The sequence below is a fragment of the Esox lucius genome, chromosome 10 (assembly GCF_011004845.1).
Source record: "Esox lucius isolate fEsoLuc1 chromosome 10, fEsoLuc1.pri, whole genome shotgun sequence".
Taxonomy (NCBI): domain Eukaryota; kingdom Metazoa; phylum Chordata; class Actinopteri; order Esociformes; family Esocidae; genus Esox; species Esox lucius.
Genome location: NC_047578.1, coordinates 20,231,429 through 20,251,520, shown reverse-complemented (window position 1 = coordinate 20,251,520; position 20,092 = coordinate 20,231,429). Strand labels below are relative to the sequence as shown.

The window sequence follows — 20,092 nt, the reverse complement described above, 5'->3', positions numbered from 1 at the left end:
ACTGGAGGGTCAACTTGGCCTTGTGCTTAGGGTCATTGTTGTGCTGGAAAGTCCAAGAGCGTCCCATGATATCTTTTTATATCCTTTTCTATCTTCATAAAGTTACATTACCTTGTTACGCAGGTCTTTTGACAGTTCTTTTCTTCTCCCCATGGCTCAGTATCTAGCCTGCTCAGTGGATCCACGTGAGAGCTAACAAACTCATTGACAATTTATACACAGACACTAATTGCATTTTAAAAAAGCCACAGGTGTGGGAAATTCACCTTTAATTGCCATTTTCACCTGCGTGTGTCACCTTGTGTGTCTGTAACAGGGCCAAACATTTAAGGGTATGTAGGGCCAGTTCGGCGATTTCTGTTTTCATTATTATTTAAAAAGGAGCCAAACAACTATGTGATAATAAATGGCTTCATATGATCACTATCCTTAAATAAAAGACAGTTTTTGCCGAACCCCGTAAGCGGAGCCAGCCTATAAGAGTGAATGTCTCTGGCTGAGTGAGTGACTACCCCTTGTTAAATAGCGTAGTTAGAGACACAGGCTACGGAGCAACTGGTCCTGTGTTTGTCTCCCGTCACACTCAAAGCTCATTATGCATTACGATTTGTTCAGGACAGACAAAAGCTTAATTAGCTACAACCTTCAGTAGATACATAATAGGAAACATAAATAAAACAGTTCAGGTGGATATTAGCATTTGTTCAGGATAGACAAACACTTCGCTGGCTATGATTCCCTTGTCTTTTCACTTGATGAAAAAGTCAGTTATCGTTACCTATATTGATAGATACTGTATCAATGTCATTCACGAATGGCTAATTAGCTGTTAAAATGGCCAGTGGCAAAAGAGGATTTGTTCAGGATAGAACACATCTCACACATTTGTACTTCATTAAACTAATTACGTTACTTCTAAAGACAATTGATTGCACCACAGCTCATTCAGGTATGTCATAGCAAAGGTGACATTGCTGATAAATTTTTTCAGTTGCAAAAAATGGCTAATTAAATCCCCACCCAGTAATACCTACTTTACATACAGTATCTCACAAAAGTGAGTACACCCCTCAAATGTTTGCAAATATTTAATTATTTATTTTCATGTGACAACACTGAAGAAATGACACTTTACTACAATATAAAGTAGTGAGTGTACAGCTTGTATAACAGTGTAAATTTGCTGTCCCCTCAAAATAACTAAACGCTGGCAACAAAAGTGAGTACACCCCTAAGTGAAAATGTACAAATTGGGCCCAAAGTGTCAATATTTTGTCTGGCCGCCATTATTTTCCAGCACTGCCTTAACCCTCTTAGGCATGGAGTTCACCAGAGCTTCACAGGATTCCACTGGAGTCCTCTTCCACTCCTCTATGATGACATCACGGAGTTGGTGGTTGTTAAAGAATAGGGTTTAGCTCCGGAGACATGCTTGGCCAGTCCATCACCTTCACCCTCAGCTTCTTTAGCAAGGCAGTGGTCGTCTTGGAGGTGTGTTTGGGGACATTATCATGTTGGAATACTGCCCTGCTGCCCAGTCTCCGAAGGGAGGGGATCATGCTCTGCTTCAGTATGTCACAGTACATGTTGGCATTCATGGTTCCCTCAATTAACTGTAGCTCCCCAGTGCCGGCAGCACTCATGCAGCCCCAGACCATGACACTCCCACCACCTGCTTGACTGTAGACAAGACACACTTGTCTTTGTACTCCTCACCTGGTTGCCGCTTAACACGCTTGACACCATCTGAACCAAATAAGTTTATCTTGGTCTCATCAGACCACAGGACATGGTTCCAGTAATCCATGTCCTTAGTTTGTTTGTCTTCAGCAAACTGTTTGCAGGCTTTCTTGTGCATCATCTTTAGAAGAGGGTTCTTTCTGGGATGACAGCCATGCAGACCAATTTGATGCACTGTGCGGCGTATGGTCTGAGCTCTGACAGGCTGACCCCCCAACCCTTCAACCTCTGAAGCAATGCTGGCAGCACTCATACATCTATTTCCCAAAGACAACCTCTGGATATGATGCCGAGCACATGCATTCAACTTCTTTGGTCAATCATGGCGAGGCCTGTTCTGAGTGGAACCTGTCCTGTTAAACCGCTGTATGGTCTTGGCCACAGGGCTGCAGCTCAGTTTCAGGGTCTTGGCAATCTTTTTATAGCCTAGGCCATCTTTAAGTAGAGAAAAAAAAAAATTCAAATCCTCAGAGAGTTCTTTGCAATTAGGTGCCATGTTGAACTTCCAGTGACCAGTATGAGGGAGTTTCAGAGCGATAACACCACATTTAACACACTTACTCCCCATTCACACCTGAGACCTTGTAACACTAACGAGTCACAAGACACCAGGGAGGGAAAAGGGCTCATTGTGCCCGAATAGGACATTTTCACTTAGGGGTGTACTCACTTTTGTTGCCAGCGGTTTAGACATTAATGGCTGTGTGTTGAGTTATTTTGAGGGGACAGCAAATTTACACTGTTATAGAAGCTGTACACTCACTACTTTACATTGTAACAAATTGTCTTTTCTTCAGTGTTGTCACTTGAAAAGATATGATCAAATATTAAAAAAATGTGAGGGGTGTACTCACTTTTGTGAGATACTGTATATCATGAACAGCTAAACATGGTTTATTTGTAAGTACAGCAGCTTGCGATTGTCAGCATACCATAGACACAAAATGTATATGAAACAGACCATACAATATACTTTAGCCAATGGCTTTGATAAAGGCAAGCAAGTCTCCCTTGTTCGTTTTTGTAGGATCTCAATGCCTATTGACCGCTTTCAACCACCAACTGCATTAAGATATCAGATCTGTGGGATGTCCCTCGTGTCCTTTCTCAGCTCACAATCCATTATCACCATGTGGGCCACTAGAGTAGACTCTCCCACTGTGAGACAATATGGCCATTTTGTGTCAGTACTAACCCTACCAATTGACAACCTAATAAGTTATCATATGAGTAGCACCCATGATCCTAACCATCCCATGACACAAAACTGCTATAAGATGTGTCAGGATAGTACATTTTTTGTAGGATTTCTCCTTCCGTGTGGCACTCATGGAGATGCTATCTACTGTAACCCTTCCTGGAGTTATCCTTATGGTGGGTATTTCCATATAAACTCAAACATCCCAGTAAAATAGTTTTTATCTTGCTACCATTTGTTGTTTGAGATCAGACAGTTCTTACCGCCACATGGAATATAGGGAAAACAATGTCAGGTGTAGCGTAGGAAAACAGGTCCTCTGCAACAGACCGTCACAGTTTTCTAGTGGAAACAGGTTGAGTTGAATCCACAGGACACCAAGTGATAAGTTCCACAACTTCAAAGTGAATCAATTAAACACACAATGCTGAGTCAAAGCTGAAGCACATCATTTAGAAGCCCATCGGGTCTGCATTATCACCTGTACATAAATACACACGCAGTTAAACAGCCACAGCCAAGTATAACGACTCTGTCTAATCATTTTTCGCCTGTTATGACATTCCTAATCGTTAGTACTGAGAAAAACAAACCAATCGTACTTGTACAAACTAGAACCTCACCTTATTCAATGAATACCCAGAGGAGACTATTCAGGCCGTAGCAAAGAATGTCCTAATAATAACTATTCATATTATCTCTGATTGTCTGTAATTATACATTCACATCTGCATTTCATGATTATTTTGCTTACAGTCCATTTATGGGTAATGTCATAGCAAGTTCCTAACCTGAAGTTGTTTAGTCTGTATCTCAACAACCCATTCAGTCCTTGTTTAGTGTACTGGGCAGCCATGAAGTGTGTGTGTGTGTGGGCATGTTTGCGTCAACGTTAGTCATGTCAGCGTCTCTCGCTCTCTCCTGTTGTTCCTGGCTGAACAGAGATTCTACTCTCTAACATCATAACATCATCTGCCTGTCTCTGGGGTGAATATTTGAAATCACACTATAGCAGGTCTGAGCTGGATCTGATTAAACAACTACAGCCTCAAACAACTTCAATAACAGTCACAAGGAATACACTGTCTAAATGTGGTGAACAGTCTGAGCACTGTACCCTGTTGATTATCTCTCTCTGTTTGTCTCTCTCTCAGGGGTACATACATTGCAGTTGATGGGTGGTTGTGTGTGGGATGATGAGACTGGAGTCACAGAGGAATATATGCAGTTAGGATTTGATGGAGAAGACTTCATCTCATTTGACCTGGAGAAATTGACATGGATCCCTTCAAAACCACAGGCAGTCTTCATCAAGAACCTGTTAGACAATAACAAAGCTGACAATAAGTACTGGAAGCACTATCTCACCCAGGAGTGTATTGATTCACTGAAGAACTTTCTGGACTATGGGAAGAGCAGTCTGATGAGAACAGGTACAGAGACACTGAACATGATGGAGCTGCACTGACAAAGAAATTACAATATCAGTTTCATTTGACCATACCATCATATCTCTGTTCTCTTCTCAATTTCTCTGTCTTTCAGTTCAATTTAAATGGCTTTATTGGCATGGAATGTCTTACTACATACATTGCCAAAGCAAACATCAATATATACAAAAATGATAGGCAAAAAAATAATAAATAAATGAAACCAGAACAGTGAACAACAACAATCACAGTTACAAGTAGGGTAAAAGTATTACTATAGATTCATTTCTCTCTCTGTCTCCTGTCACTACCACTCCATCCATCACACTCACTCAAATGTTCTCTCCCATTGTCTCTCATGTCCTACTCCTGTGAATTCTTTCAATTTTCTCTTTCATATCATGTCTCCCTCTTTTCTCAACATTCCTCTTCTTCTCTACCTCAGTTTACTTAAATGACACGTTATTGGTATGAATATGTGGTTGTCACTGATGGTAAAACATAAAGGAAGTCAGTTTGAGCAACAATACTATATTACAATATTATACTTGATAAAGATAAACAAAAGGACTGCATATACTTAACAACACAGGCATTGAGCTATATTAGAATTTTAACTGTGGAATACTTGTCACGTATGAGGTTGTGGTAGGACACAGGCGCAGAGTCGATGTAGTTCCAATAATCCATGTTTAATAAAGGAAAACCAAACCAGCGCAACCAGCGCAACCAGCGCAACCAGCGCAACCAGCGCAACCAGCGCAACCAGCGCAACCAGCGCAACCAGCGCAACCAGCGCAACCAGCGCAACCAGCGCAACCAGCGCAACCAGCGCAACCAGTGCAACCAGTGCAACCAGCGCCATGGGTCGTCTAAAACAGGGACAAAAACCAAAATGAACCACATAGCATGGCCACCACAATGAACTTAAATAGGGTCCTCAATTGGAGGCAATGACCAACACCTGCCTCCAATTGGGGAGACCAAAAAGGATTAGAGGTGGCTAGATGCCACCTCCTGTCCTGGCTATGGCCCGAGCCCAGCGCAGAGATGGCTAGGGGCACTGTACCGTATACAATACTATATTAATGATTCAAGGTAATCAAATACAATCAAATATTTCTCAGATAATACGGTGTGTTTTCTAAGACATAAAGGGTCAAAATGATTGGCATCCTTGTTTATTCCATTTCTATTCAGCCATTGCCATGATAAGGCCTCTGAGCCTTTTGTCTAATGCTTTCTGAGACCAGGGAACATTCAATAGCATCTTAGACAATCCCTATCATTGAGATCCGTCAGTCTGCACTTATGGACTGTCTTCAAAACTACAGGTGTTCAATAGACTTTAAGTTCCAAGTCTGATATTGCCATTGCACAAGTCAATTAATAGCGCGCTCATTTTCTATTTTACCCAAACCAAAATGCATAAAAAGTCATTCTTGTCTAACCTTTTGCCTTTTCTCCCCTTTCTGCGTCTTCTTTGTCTCTATGTCTCTCTCATCAGTCCCTCCATCAGTGTCTCTGCTCCAGAAGACCCCCTCCTCTCCAGTGACCTGCCACGCTACAGGTTTCTACCCCAGTAAAGTCATAGTGATCTGGGAGAAAGATGGAGAAGAACAGCATGAAGATGTGGAAATGGAAGATACTCTCCAGAATGTTGATGGAACGTTCCAGAAAAGAATCCACCTGACAGTGACACCTGAGGAGTGGAAGAACAACAAGTATCAGTGTGTGGTTAAGGTCTCAGGGATCAAGGAGGACTTCATCAAGGTTCTGACTGAGGATCAGATCCAGACCAACTGGGGTAAGACCAACAGGGATAAGACACAGAAAAACATCCAAAACGATAAATCTTTTTGCATAATGACTATAACTTTACTGCCTGCCCGTTCCTGTGGTCCTTTCTTCAACTTGACTCAAGAATTTCACTCCTGTTACATTAGTCCATTTCAACCTCTAACTCCAAGTGACTCTCTGAATGCCCTGTTGTGATGATTACAGGTGTAAATGACCAGACCTCCACCATCATTGGAGTGGTGGTAACTCTCCTGGCCATCGTTGCTGCTGTTATTGGGGTTGTCATTTGGAAGAAGAAACAGGAAAGGTGAGTCAGGGGGGAAACTCTGTTATTTGTATGGTGGTCTTTAATACTGCAGAATTATAATCAGATATTTTCTAGTGATGAAGTAATAGTACTGGATTAGTAGCAGTGTTTATTAATATATTTTTGAATTGTAGTTAGTGATGGTAGAAGTACATTCTGTTTGTTTCACATACATAGACATGTTGCATGTTTTATGTGATGCCCAGGGTAGGAATACCGGTTTCAGAATACTCTCTTATAGAATTGGACAAGTTATCAGAGTTAATAAGTGTGTTCATGTGGTTTCTGAAGTAATCACAGAAAAATAAAGATTTATTTTGTCTTATAAAGGTTTACCATTTATCAGGGCTTGACCGTAACTGACCATACCTGTTTTAATGTGTGTTTTTGTCTAGTTTTCTTGTAGCTTCTGATGGCGCATCTAAATCCTCCAACAACTCTACTCCAGTAGAATGAGGTCCATCTTGAGATAAACAGGTGATTATTTTGCACAAGCCATAACACCAATGACAGACTGAAGAGGAGGGGAAGCATTTACTAGCATTTGATTTATTTGTACATTTTATACAACTTCAGTGGGCAATTACATCATACATTTAATTACCAGGAGAGTTAAAAAATGGAGCGATGTTGTTTGATTTAAGCATCCAAACTACACACAGTTAGGGGATGGACTACCTTTAAGAATCCATCCACAATCCTAATCCTCTCTGATTTGTATTGAGGTACATTAGTGACTTCTGCTGGGTCATAGCAGCAAGGAAGCCCCTACATCAACCAGGTCTCTCCTGAACAAACCAGCACTGGACAGCTTGTCCCTTAGACTAAAAGATGGAAAAGAGTTGTATTCATGTGAAACTAAAGATGGATAGGTAAGATGGAAGTTACTTTAAATGAGCTAAGAGATGTACTTATTAATACAGTGAAAACAAAAATACTTAAACTCCATTAGTGAACAGTATTAAATAATATATACAAATAATATATACAAAAACAACTGCAGGCATTATGAATGCATATTAATGTGTCCTGTGTTTTTACAAATGTTAGAAAGTCAACAAAGAAATGGATCAAGCAAATTGTGTTAAAACTCAGAGAGCTTGTGCATATTCTGTACGACATAATTCTATTTGATAAGCTGCACACAGAAATTACTTTTAACACATTGCAGAATTCACAATCAACACAAGATGGCGCTCCAACTCTACTTTCTAACACCCATCAGATCAGTCAAGAACACATTTCTTTGAAAAGGGAAATTAAGTCAGTAGTATTCAACTCCGGTATTCCACTGACTTAGGTAATCTGAGGACAGCTCACACCTCCTGTGTGTGATTTACATGTGATGTGACAAACTTCCATGCTTAGCATAGACTTTTTGTGAGTGTTAATTTGCCCCCTCTTTCTGTTGTCCCTTGATATGTCTGTCTATCTGTTTGTCTACTGTTGAGGGGATCAGAAAACCAGAAATCCATGTTCCCCAACCGTATCCTAATTCACTAACCGTATCCTAATTCACTAACCGTATCCTAATTCACTAACCGTATTCTAATTCACTAACCGTATTCTAATCCACTAACCATATCATAATCCACTAACCGTATCCTAATTCACTAACCGTATTCTAATCCACTAACCGTATCCTAATCCACTAACCCTATCCTAACCCACAGAAGGATCATGATATTAGACCTCTCTCCATTTAATATGAAGCATTACATTAAAAACACAGAAATAAAACAATTCAGCAAACTAACACTTAGATACAGGAGGGGTGAAGACCAATAGTGTAGAGGTAAATACCACACCATTTCCTGTAAGAGTCTTTCGAGCAATCAGTCATGTTATGCATAACTATGATCCGTCATGAGATGGTCAACACACTGAAGAATCATCTAGTTCTAGGATTAGGTTTAGGTGGCCATGATAGAATGAGGGTCAAATTGAAGATTTAGTTGGGACACTGGAGTTAACCATCCTGCTTTTACAATAAGTGCCATGGGACCTTCAGTGATACAAAGACACTTGTTTATTGTCCTACCTGAAAGATTACACTTTATGCAAGGCAATAACCCTTCCACAGCCCTGCATCATTTGGATAGAATCTGATCAAAGGGAAAAGTGCCTTCTACTGACACTCCAACACCAATTTCATCAGCAGCATCTGGTCTCTCATTCAGGCCAGGACTAACCCTGATTAGAATCTGGTGTCTCATTCAGGCCTGGACTAACCCTGATTAGAATCTGGTCTCTCATTCAGACCAGGACTAACCCTGATTAGCATCTGGACTCTCATTGAGACAAGGACTAACCCTGATTAGCATATGGTCTCTCATTCAGGCCAGGACTAACCCTGATCAGCTTCAGAGGGCAATCAGCAGTGGGAACCAGATAATGTCTATCATATACACTCACTGGCCACTTTGTTAGGTACACCTGTTCATTAATGAAAATTGACAAAGTTTAAATTATGTGGCAGGTTCAGTTGTTGTTCAACCAGACATTAGAATGAGGAAGACGTGATCTACGTGTGGAATCTGTGTAATAATATAATATTCTAAATGTACTATGAATGTATGTTTCATTGGTAGTTAAATGTGCTTAGGTAATGAGAACAAGAGAAACATCTGTGTTTAGGTTCTCTCTCTGTAATGTGGAATGCTTTCATTGACCATTTGGCATGGAGGCTCTTGTGAAGATGTGATCTGTGATTGGTAGACATGCCCTTCAATGTATATAACAGCTAGGAACCATTTTTACAGTAAGAAATGTATGGAAAATTAATTGAAAAGGACAATTCTGCTGCATTATTCTAATAAATACTGAATGTATTTTCTCCCTTGATTTTCAAACAAGTACATTCTTACTAATGTAACTACTATACAAACAATATATTATATTTCCTGTGGTATGACTGACATGGTGATTCTTGCTTCTGAGAGCATCTAGAGTTTACAGAGAATTGTGGAAAAAAATGTTTGATTGAGCAACAGTTCTGTATTAATGAGCGAGGTTAGATGAGTATGGCCAGACTTTTGAAATTGACAGAAAGGTTACAATAAGTCAAATAACTACTCTTCACAACAGTGATATGCAGAAAGTCAAATATTCCAGATGGACTACAACAGCAAAAGATAACGCTGGGTTCCACTTCGGTCAGGTAAGAACAGGAACATGACCCTAGAAGTGGGCATGTGATGACTAAAAGTGGACAATTAAAGATTGGAAAACATCTCCTGGACTTATGAATCTCATATTCTGCTACAACACGCAGATGGTCTGGTCAGAATATATCGTAAACCACATGGATCCATCCTGCCTTGTGTCAATAGTACAGGCTGTGGGTTGTGGTTGTATATTGGAGTGAGGAATGGTTTTTGTCAGTTAATTAATTAAGCATTATTTTAATGCCACAGTGTACCCAAGCATTGTTGCTGACCATGTCCATTCCTTTATAGGGAAAGTACCTGTTAACAAAAGGATACTTCCAGCAGGACAAATCACAAAAAGATACTTCCAGTGTCACAAATCATGAATCGACTAAAGCTGGTTCCACAAACATGAGGGTGACTTCACTTTACTTCTGTGGCCTGCACAGTCCAGATCTCAAACCAATAGAGCACCTTGGGGATGAGGTGGACAGTAAGGTTCACAACTTGAATGTACGGTAGAAGGATCTTTAGGGACTGCATGATGCTATCAAGTCAGCATGGACAAAAAACTGTAAGGAATGTTTCTAGCACATTGTTGAATCCATACAGTGAAGACTTCATTCTGTTCTGGAGGCAAAAAGAGGTCCTACACGATACTAGTGTTGAAGACAACACTTCCCCGAGTTGGTTTGTTGGAAAGGAGAATAACACACCAGGAGTCAGGTCAATTACCGTACCGCATATTCCGTTTATTACAAAAGCTTTTGGAGACAAGTGTCGCCGCACAATGTCTGAAGATCAACAGTCAAAACAGCATTTTATACTTCAACTACGCCCAAAAGATAGAGGGGTCAAGTTAACAAAGCAAGTGTGCCATTGGCCAAATTCCAGTTCTAAACCTTATAGGGATAATGCAAACATCTTCTTGCCCCCTTCTGGTTTCTGTCTTGTCTGTCAGACTATGTGGGTGTGTCTCCAACCTGTGTCCTGTTTCTCAAAAGACAGACATACTAAATCTTTTACTAAATCTCCCGCTTGAACAGGGTTTCCTGTTCTCCTACTTGCACCTTCAGTTTCAGCTTATGTTACAAACACTTAATATTTTGCTTCATTGCTTACAACATCTTACAACAGTTCACTAACTTATACAATCAATATATCTACACTAGGTAGGTGAAACTACTAATGTTATAATTACGTTGCACAGTTCAAGCATTGTGTTCTTGTTTTAGAAAGCAGTTAGCTTGTTTGGCATTCAGGATTTTGTATTACCTCTGAATTGTATGTGTATCATTCTGTCTTAATTTACCTCAGCAAGAAATGCTGTTTTCTTGACACATTTGATGTCATTCGTGCACTGTAGTTTAAACAAAAACAAAGGCATTATGTAGGCCTCCAATCAAAACATTTTCCTTTAAAAACCATTAACAAATATTTTTTTAATAGTACAAAAGCATAAGTTAAGATTTAAGCAGTTACATTTTTACTATTTTGCATCTCTGGAGAGATTATCTTTACTTGCAAACGCGATTAAAGTTAGTGGTGTACAATAAGAGCTTTGTTTTGGGCATACATTTTGCATTTACACAGACAGCCCAATTTAGATTTTGTGGGTCCCAGATTTTGTGCACTGACCAACCAGATTAGCTCTGAAAAGGATCTGATGAAAAACATCTAATGCAATAAGATCTGGTGTGATTGGTGAATTAGTATAAAAAATATCTAAATTGGCCTGCTTCTGTAAACGCAAATCGAATTATGGTAGGTGTGGGCCTGATGACAAACAAGTACTTTCAGTTTCATGTAGTCAACCTCTGGCGTTTGTTTCCACACGGATTTTACTGACGATTGATGCTAGATAAATTCTCATTGGCTCAAAAATGACATCCAAGCTCCTTACAACTTGATGCGAGCTAACTTTACAGTTCATTTGTGTCTGAAAGCTCAGTTGATAAGTTTTGGCGTATGCTAATTGACGAACGTCAACATGAAGGTTATTATCCTGCTGATCCTGGGAATAGGACTTCTTCCTACTGTATCTGCTGGTCAGTATTCATTTATTTTATATTTCTATATTTTTTTGTTCGTTAATAGGTTTACCTAATTTTATAACATTGGACTACTAGTGCTATTTTGCCTTAGTAGCCTACCTGAGGGGGGATTTGTATGACTGTTCTGCCTGGAAACCGGTTACCTTTAATGACAGTGGACACAGGAACTGATCAGAAAGTGTTTTGAATTAAATCACTTAAGTCGTATTTAGAATATAATGGGTCTAATCTTGGCTCATGAATGTGTACTGTAATTTCAGTTTAGTTAAGTTTAATTTCCAATGTTTATGAGATTTTGTTGAATACGTACAATACGTTTTCAGTAATGTCCTTAAGGGGGCAGTATAATGCCACGAAGTCACTGGACTGTCAGGGGTGTATTCATTTAGGCAAACAACGCTTTAGCTGCATGACGTTTCGTCAACAGAACCAAACGGGAGAGAATTGTGTCATATGGAAAATCTGTGATTATGAATACAGTATTAGGTGAATTGTAAAGATACTGAAGTGTTAAAGGAAGATCAGTAATGAAAGATTAGGTCGGCTTCCAGGGTATACAATTATTTATTGATGAAGACGAGCAGACAAAACAGACACCCAAGCAAGCAGACAAGACAGGGAGGTAAATGTAGTATTATTATTTCCATAGGTTTACACATAACCTTACATCCTTGTACATCTCTATATGTTTGCATGGTAATGTCTTACAATTACTGGTTACAAGAATCCTATTAAATATTAAAATATTATAGTGGTTCAATAGACAAATCATATTTGGCTACATTTCCATATTAACTTAACCATTACCTGTTTTGTTAAAAAAAATTAGAACCCAGAATAGGCCTTTCATTCTCGACTTTGATAGGAGCCTTCTCTCTCACAAACACATTATTCATTTCAGAACCACCTGCGAAATGGTCTCATAGTATGACAAGAGTCACAGAAAGCCACTGTCCATTTGACCTTACAAATTGAGTTTAGATGAAAATTACTTGAGCAATAAAAATAATATTAAAAATGACTTGAGCAATACAAATAATTAAAAATGGCTTGAGCAGATTTTTATACAAAAGCACATTCGGTCAAAGATAACTGACCTCTTTAAAGCAAACTGCATTGCTGGGTGATATATCAGTGCAACCCTACATTAAATGGCAGCGGGAACATCAAACTCTTAGAATGACCTATGACCTCCATGGCCCAAAAACAAACAACTTTCTTCTGAATGTTGTCAGTATATTATTTTTCTGAGAAATGCAGGCTGTACAATGCGAGAAATTGTCAAGCAACTGAAGATCTCAACGCCATGTACTACTCCCTTCACTGAACAGCGCAAACTGTCTCTAACCAGAATAGAAAGTGGAGTGGGAGGCCCTGGTTCACAACTGAGCAAGAGGACAAATACATTAGAGTGTCTAGATTTAGAAACAGATGCCTCACAGGTCGTCAACTGGCAGCTTTATTAAATAGTACCCGTAAAACACCAGTCTCAACGTCAGCAGTGAATAGGCAACTTTGGGATGCTGGCCTTCTAGGCAGAGTTGTATACCTAGAAAGAAAAGATTAAGATTAACACAGACACTGGAAAGAGGAAGATTTGAAAAAAGTGTTATGGACATGCTAATCTAAAAATGTTTGAGGTGTTTGGATCACAAAGAAGAACACTTGTGAGATGCAGACCAAATGAAGAGATGCTGGAGGAGTGTTTAACGCCATCTGTCAAGCATAGTGGAGGCAATGTGATGGTCTGAGGTGCTTTGGTGGTGGTGAAGTGGGACATTTGTACAGGGTAAAAGGGATCTTCAATATGGAAGGCTATCACTCCATTTTGCAACTCCATGCCATACCCTGCGGACTGCACTTGCTCCAAACTATGTAATTACTATTTAGAGAAGAAGCAGTCAGCTGGTATTCTGTCTGTAATGATTTATTTTTATAATGATCTAAAAACTACTTCTTACCATCACAGGATCTCTATTTGCTGTCAGTTCCCACTGTCCGTATAGAGATGGGCAGAAAAGCTGTGAGGGAAAGGTCTTCAATCTGACCTAAAGATGCAGGATGTTGTAGCACTGTGGGTGTTTAAAGATACATTGAAAATATAGTTGTCAGGGCTTTTATAACTGTGCTTTTTTAAATTGTAGTTGTATTTATTTGGTTATTTATTGGCACTGGATGGTATTGTTGCTATATTTTGATTTCCATATGTTGTCTTGTGTGTTTTGAATTCGTTTTTGTTTGTTGACAACATCTTGGACAGGGCACTCCTGCAAAATATATATATTTTTTTATCTCAGTAAGTCCCTTTCCTGGCTAAATAAAGTTTAAAGCTAAATAAAAATCATAATAATAATAATGGATTGGCCAGTACAGTCAACGGATCTCAACCCTATTGAGCTGTTCTGGGAGCAGCTTGTCCGTATGGTACGTAAGAAGTGCCCATCAAGCCAATACAACTTGTGGGAGATGCTTCAGGAAGCATGGGCTGAAATCTCTTTGATTACCTCAACAAAATGACAACTAGAATGCCAAAGCAGCATTTGAAGGACACTTATTATTTCAATCAAAAGCATTATTTTTAACCTTGTCAATAACTATATTTATTATTCATTTTGCTATATTTCATATTCAAATGTATTTTATGTATGTTTTTTATAGAAAACAAGGACATTTCTAAGTGACCCCAGTCAGTAAAGTTCAGTTATGTTGGTACAGTAGGACAGTTATGGTGCCTGACTGAAATCGGATATAATCCATTGGCATTGAAAGAGTTAAGTCATCAAAACATAAAAAGTTTTATTCTGTCAGCACCTCTAGACTTTCATGGGGTGTTTATTAGAAATTATGTATTTGAACATGTATTTTAGCACATAAGAATAAAAGTAGGGGTCCCAAGGAATTAAAAAAAGTAAAAAAAACCTAAACTGAACTTGCCTGCCTCAAGAACCGCTTAGCTAACTACTAACATGGGTTGTTTGCCCAAACGCGACTTGCCAAAATCCCTTTTCACAAAACACATGTTAAACAGGGACTAAACAGCAAACAATTAACTAGACAACAGCAAACAAAACACCATGGCAATACATACTCACATGAAACAGGACAAAGTGAGATGTATGTGCTAAGACTATGTAGTGTATAAATGAACAAAAAAAAGTCTGTTTATCTAAAGGATATGTGTGTGTAGCGTTTGTGTCCATTTAATCTCATGTGTGATCAAGCAAAAAGAGTCACAGGGAGAACCAACTAACTTGGTTCTTAAACCAGGGATGTGTGATGTGATTGGGTAATGGATAATAGGAACAGGTGGTGCAATCAGGAGGAGTGTCCACTGATTGGTCCACCTCAGCAATCAGAAGATGACTGCCAGGTGGGACACCCCAACGACAACAATCAGAAACATAAGGGACACCTGTGTTTAGGGCAGAAGGAGGGGGGAAACACAAAAACACATACAGGGTACCTGCATGCATAATAATAGTATTTGAGTTATTGGCCATTTTTCAAAATATAAAATACAATTTCAGTTCATGGTTTATTCTCAGCTATAGTAATGTCATGGGTTCAGTGTAGGGGGATGTTAGATTTTCATAAATGGACAAAACACCTAGGACTTGCTATACATAATTTTCTTTACCGTTATGGAGTTTAATCATAGCAGTTGAATAATTCAGTATTATTTTTTTCACTTTGCAGCTTCCCATTCCATCCGTTATGTGTACACTGCGACCTCAGGAATACCAGACTTTCCAGAGTTTGTCAATCTGGGTATTTTGGATGGAATGCAGATCGACTACTATGACAGCAACACCAAGAAAGTAGTGCCCAAACAGGACTGGATGGCCAAGGCAGTGGGGTCTGACTACTGGGATAGAGAGACTCAGAACTCCATTGGTAGAGAGAAGAGTTTCAAAGCCAACATTGATACTGCCAAACAGCGCTTCAATCAGACTGGGGGTGAGTAATGCACCATCCTTATTAAGTTCCATTTCAAATTGTAAAATTTTATTCATAAACAGTCAGGGACAATTTAATTTAACACACTAGATGATTTCGGTGTAAAGTGTGTGCATGAACTTGAATGAGTTTGTGTGTGTATGTAGATAGATGTATCTGTCTATTTATGCCACTCCTTGGCTGTATTCCCTGTCTGTTCCTCTCTGATGATAAAGATTAGGTTAATGATAGTGATAATGATGGAAGAGATGAGGTGTGTTATGTCATGTTGGTCCGTCTCAGTGATGAGGTTCTGGACAAGGTACTGGACCTGTTCAACAGAGTGAGAGGAGGGGAAACTACCAGGCATCTGTGAGGAGGTAGTAGTGGTAACAACCAGGAAGACAGGGACGAACCCAACCAGACCAACTAGTTATAGACCAATAAAAATGACAACATGTATGGAAGATTATGGAGTGAATGATGCCTGAGAGACTAACTTATTTAATGGTAAATAGGGTCTGGAACCACTTTATCTGGAAGTGGAGGGGGACTATGGACCCAGTGATCTGATTAGAATTGAGGTTAGGAAGACAGATGAACAAGGAGACATTGTCTTTGATGTAGAGAAGACGTGATATGTTGGATATAGGGGTTAATAATCACACCTGAGGGGTTCGGAGGTAGAGGTACATCTGGAAGGTCTGTTCAGGGTGGAGACATCTGGGTCGTGTTGCTACATGGTGGAGAGCAGAACCCTGCATGGGAGCGTGGTTAGCCTGGTGCTGTTCTTCATCATCATCTATGATGTTTACTGTCAGGTACAACCAGATATCGGCAGGTCGTTATTTTGCAGATGATGCAGCCTGAAGGAAGAGAGGAAGAAACATACAACATGTAGTCAAGTCAGGAAGGTACCGGAAGCTGTTGAAGACATGGAGCAGTGGGCAGTGATGTGGAGGTTCAGGTTCTCTGTAGAGGAAACTCTGTCAATGTTTTTCACCTGGTGGAGGTGAGATATGACTGATGTTGTATAGGAGAGACTTAGAGAGGGTGGAGGTGAGATATGACGGATGTTGTATAGGAGAGACTTAGAGAGGGTGGAGGTGAGATATGACTGATGTTGTATAGGAGAGACTTAGAGAGGGTGGAGGTGAGATATGACTGATGATGTATAGGAGAGACTTAGAGAGGGTGGAGGTGAGATATGACTGATGTTGTATAGGAGAGACTTAGAGAGGGTGGAGGTGAGATATGACTGATGTTGTATAGGAGAGACTTAGAGAGGGTGGAGGTGAGATATGACTGATGATGTATAGGAGAGACTTAGAGAGGGTGGAGGTGAGATATGACTGATGTTGTATAGGAGAGACTTAGAGAGGGTGGAGGTGAGATATGACTGATGTTGTATAGGAGAGACTTAGAGAGGGTGGAGGTGAGATATGACTGATGATGTTGTATAGGAGAGACTTAGAGAGGGTGGAGGTGAGATATGACTGATGATGTACAGGAGAGACCTACAGAGGGTGGAGGTGAGATTTGACTGATGTTGTATAGGAGAGACTTAGAGAGGGTGGAGGTGAGATATGACTGATGATGTATAGGAGAGACTTAGAGAGGGTGGAGGTGAGATATGACTGATGATGTATAGGAGAGACTTAGAGAGGGTGGAGGTGAGATATGACTGATGTTGTATAGGAGAGACTTAGAGAGGGTGGAGGTGAGATATGACTGATGATGTTGTATAGGAGAGACTTAGAGAGGGTGGAGGTGAGATATGACTGATGTTGTATAGGAGAGACTTAGAGAGGGTGGAGGTGAGATATGACTGATGTTGTATAGGAGAGACCTACAGAGGGTGGAGGTGAGATATGACTGATGATGTATAGGAGAGACCTACAGAGGGTGGAGGTGTCCAGGTTCCTCTGAGAGTATTTAGATAGTAAAATGACAGGGCAGAACACATTGAAGAAGTGATGGGAAAGTGGAAGAATGTCCTGAATGTGATGCACTGACTGAAAGGGCTTTGATAATATCACTGATGATTATGGCAGTTTGGCGTTTGGTTCAGCTGACTGGAGTTTGGAAAGAATACTCAGATTACGTCATGACCTCTGATAATTTTTTGGACCTCTGGTGTCAGATGTACTGGTGGAGGTGGGAGGGAGATTAGGAGACTGAACCTGGTAATGAAGTATCGGGTTACTGACCCTAGTGTGGAGAATATTAGAGGAGACGGTGACACTGGTACAGGTATGGAGAAGGAAGTGAGAGAGAGCAGGAGAGAAAGGAGGTGAGAATAGGAGTAAGAGGTCAATGGAAGTAGAGTCACACAAGAGGAGTAATGCTGAAAGTACAGTTGTGAATAACATTGGTGGTTTGGAGACAGAGGGGAGGAAGAGGTGAGGAGAAGGGACCAGGGAGGTGAGGAGAAAGGAGTGACTGACGTCTCTGGAGGAGTTGGACGTTGGGGGGTTGGTGATGAAATGGACAGTTAATGGACAATAAAGAGAGGGGGGGGGGGTAGTTCTCAGAGCTGAAGGGGTGAGAGATGAAAATGTGGTTCTATGAAGGGATCCAGTGGAAGAGGAGAGGGGGGGTGAGGTAGAAGAGGAGAGGGGGGTGAGGTAGAAGAGGAGAGGGGGGTGAGGTAGAAGAGGAGAGGGGGGTGAGGTAGAAGAGGAGAGGGGGGGTGAGGTGGAAGAGGAGAGGGGGGGTGACACAGGGGAGGAAGAGGTGAGGAGAAGGGACCAGGGAGGTGAGGAGAAAGGAGTGACTGACGTCTCTGGAGGAGTTGGACGTTGGGGGGTTGGTGATGAAATGGACAGTTAATGGACAATAAAGAGAGGGGGGGGGTAGTTCTCAGAGCTGAAGGGGTGAGAGATGAAAATGTGGTTCTATGAAGGGATCCAGTGGAAGAGGAGAGGGGGGGTGAGGTAGAAGAGGAGAGGGGGGTGAGGTAGAAGAGGAGAGGGGGGTGAGGTAGAAGAGGAGAGGGGGGTGAGGTAGAAGAGGAGAGGGGGGGTGAGGTGGAAGAGGAGAGGGGGGGTGAGGTGGAAGAGGAGAGGGGGGGTGAGGTGGAAGAGGAGAGGGGGGTGAGGTGGAAGAGGAGAGGGGGGGTGGAAGAGGAGAGGGGGGGGTGGAAGAGGAGAGGGGGGGGTGGAAGAGGAGAGGGGGGGTGGAAGAGGAGAGAGGGGGTGAGGTGGAAGAGGAGAGAGGGGGTGAGGTGGAAGAGGAGAGAGGGGGTGAGGTGGAAGAGGAGAGGGGGTGAGGTGGAAGAGGAGAGAGGGGGTGAGGTGGAAGAGTAGAGGGGGGTGAGGTGGAAGAGGAGAGAGGGGGTGAGGTGGAAGAGGAGAGAGGGGGTGAGGTGGAAGAGGATCCAGGTGAGGTGGAAGAGGAGAGGGGGGTGAGGTGGAAGAGGAGAGGGGGGGTGAGGTGGAAGAGGAGAGGGGGGGTGAGGTGGAAGAGGAGAGGGGGGGTGAGGTGGAAGAGGAGAGGGGGGGTGAGGTGGAAGAGGAGAGAGGGGGTGAGGTGGAAGAGGAGAGAGGGGGTGAGGTGGAAGAGGAGAGGGGGGGTGTGAGGTGGAAGAGGAGAGGAGAGGGGGGTGTGAGGTGGAAGAGGAGAGGAGAGGAGAGGAGAGGGGGGGGTCGGGGTTGTGTTTGTTCCGGGCCCGGAGTTGGAAAAATCTGCCTTTGTCAACAGCATTTACTATGTCAGTTCTTTGTTGATGTTTGTTAATGAATGTTTCCAAATTTGAGGTACCAGATGACACAGTGTTTTCTACTATTGTTAGTAAACAGAAGGACATTATTTATCAACTTTCTTATTTTACTGGATTGATGTTGCCTGGATCTGGTCAGCCTTAACAGAGGGAGGGAGAGATTGAACAAAACAATATTACTTCCTCCATAACCAGAGACACTAATATGTGACACGTTATTAAAACACACACATGTTGTTGATATTAACAAAGCAAGTCTATCTATACATTGTGTTTCTCATGAAGCTACAGTGCTTGTTGGACGGTTGGAGGAGACATTTTATTCATGTATGTAAAAGTGTTGACATTTCTGAATAACTCACTAATGATGACCTGTGTGTCTTGCGTATTAGAATATTGTTCTTCAGACACGTCAATGAGAACACTTGGGCTACCTGCACAAGGGCAGCTGAAACAAGTGGTACTTACTGACAACATCACGAGATGAGTTGAGGAAGTATGAAAGCAAGGTCTTATTGTGAATTATTTTGGGTATGTTTCCCAATTTTGTTTCAAAAGTCTTAAACTATCGACTACAACGGAGAATAGATTTTTTACAGAAAATGAGGTGAGAAAGATACTGACCCAGGTGGGCTACTGACTGATGACATCCACTTGCCTGTTAGGTGTTTTTACTGGCCCAGGACCAGCGGGCATCGTTAACGTCAGACACTGTGTGTGGCATTGATAACATCTGTAATAGACTATGGCAGGGTAG

The 20,092-nt window shown here is 41.2% G+C and overlaps 3 protein-coding genes across 7 annotated transcripts in view; all 3 read left to right on the top strand.

Annotated features, from left to right (window-relative positions):
* The window catches only part of LOC106023756 (BOLA class I histocompatibility antigen, alpha chain BL3-7-like), a 29,935-nt gene extending 20,604 nt beyond the window's left edge, over positions 1 to 9,331 (top strand). Inside the window, exons 3-7 of the mRNA XM_034294689.1 lie at positions 4,093 to 4,371; positions 5,876 to 6,175; positions 6,373 to 6,475; positions 6,871 to 6,952; positions 7,210 to 9,331. Of these exons, the coding sequence (XP_034150580.1) occupies positions 4,093 to 4,371; positions 5,876 to 6,175; positions 6,373 to 6,475; positions 6,871 to 6,931 (743 nt within the window). The 3' untranslated portion in view covers positions 6,932 to 6,952; positions 7,210 to 9,331. The remainder of the gene's footprint in view (positions 1 to 4,092; positions 4,372 to 5,875; positions 6,176 to 6,372; positions 6,476 to 6,870; positions 6,953 to 7,209) is intronic.
* The window catches only part of LOC114828690 (BOLA class I histocompatibility antigen, alpha chain BL3-7-like), a 593,411-nt gene that overhangs the window by 227,878 nt on the left and 345,441 nt on the right, over positions 1 to 20,092 (top strand). The window lies entirely within an intron of this gene.
* LOC105009518 (class I histocompatibility antigen, F10 alpha chain-like) overlaps positions 11,537 to 20,092 on the top strand; it is a 262,976-nt gene continuing 254,420 nt past the window's right edge. For all 5 annotated transcript variants that reach the window (XM_034294682.1, XM_034294683.1, XM_034294684.1 and 2 more), the window contains exons 1-2: positions 11,537 to 11,672; positions 15,375 to 15,635. In XM_034294682.1, coding sequence (XP_034150573.1) covers positions 11,615 to 11,672; positions 15,375 to 15,635 — 319 coding nt within the window. In that variant the 5' untranslated portion in view covers positions 11,537 to 11,614. The remainder of the gene's footprint in view (positions 11,673 to 15,374; positions 15,636 to 20,092) is intronic.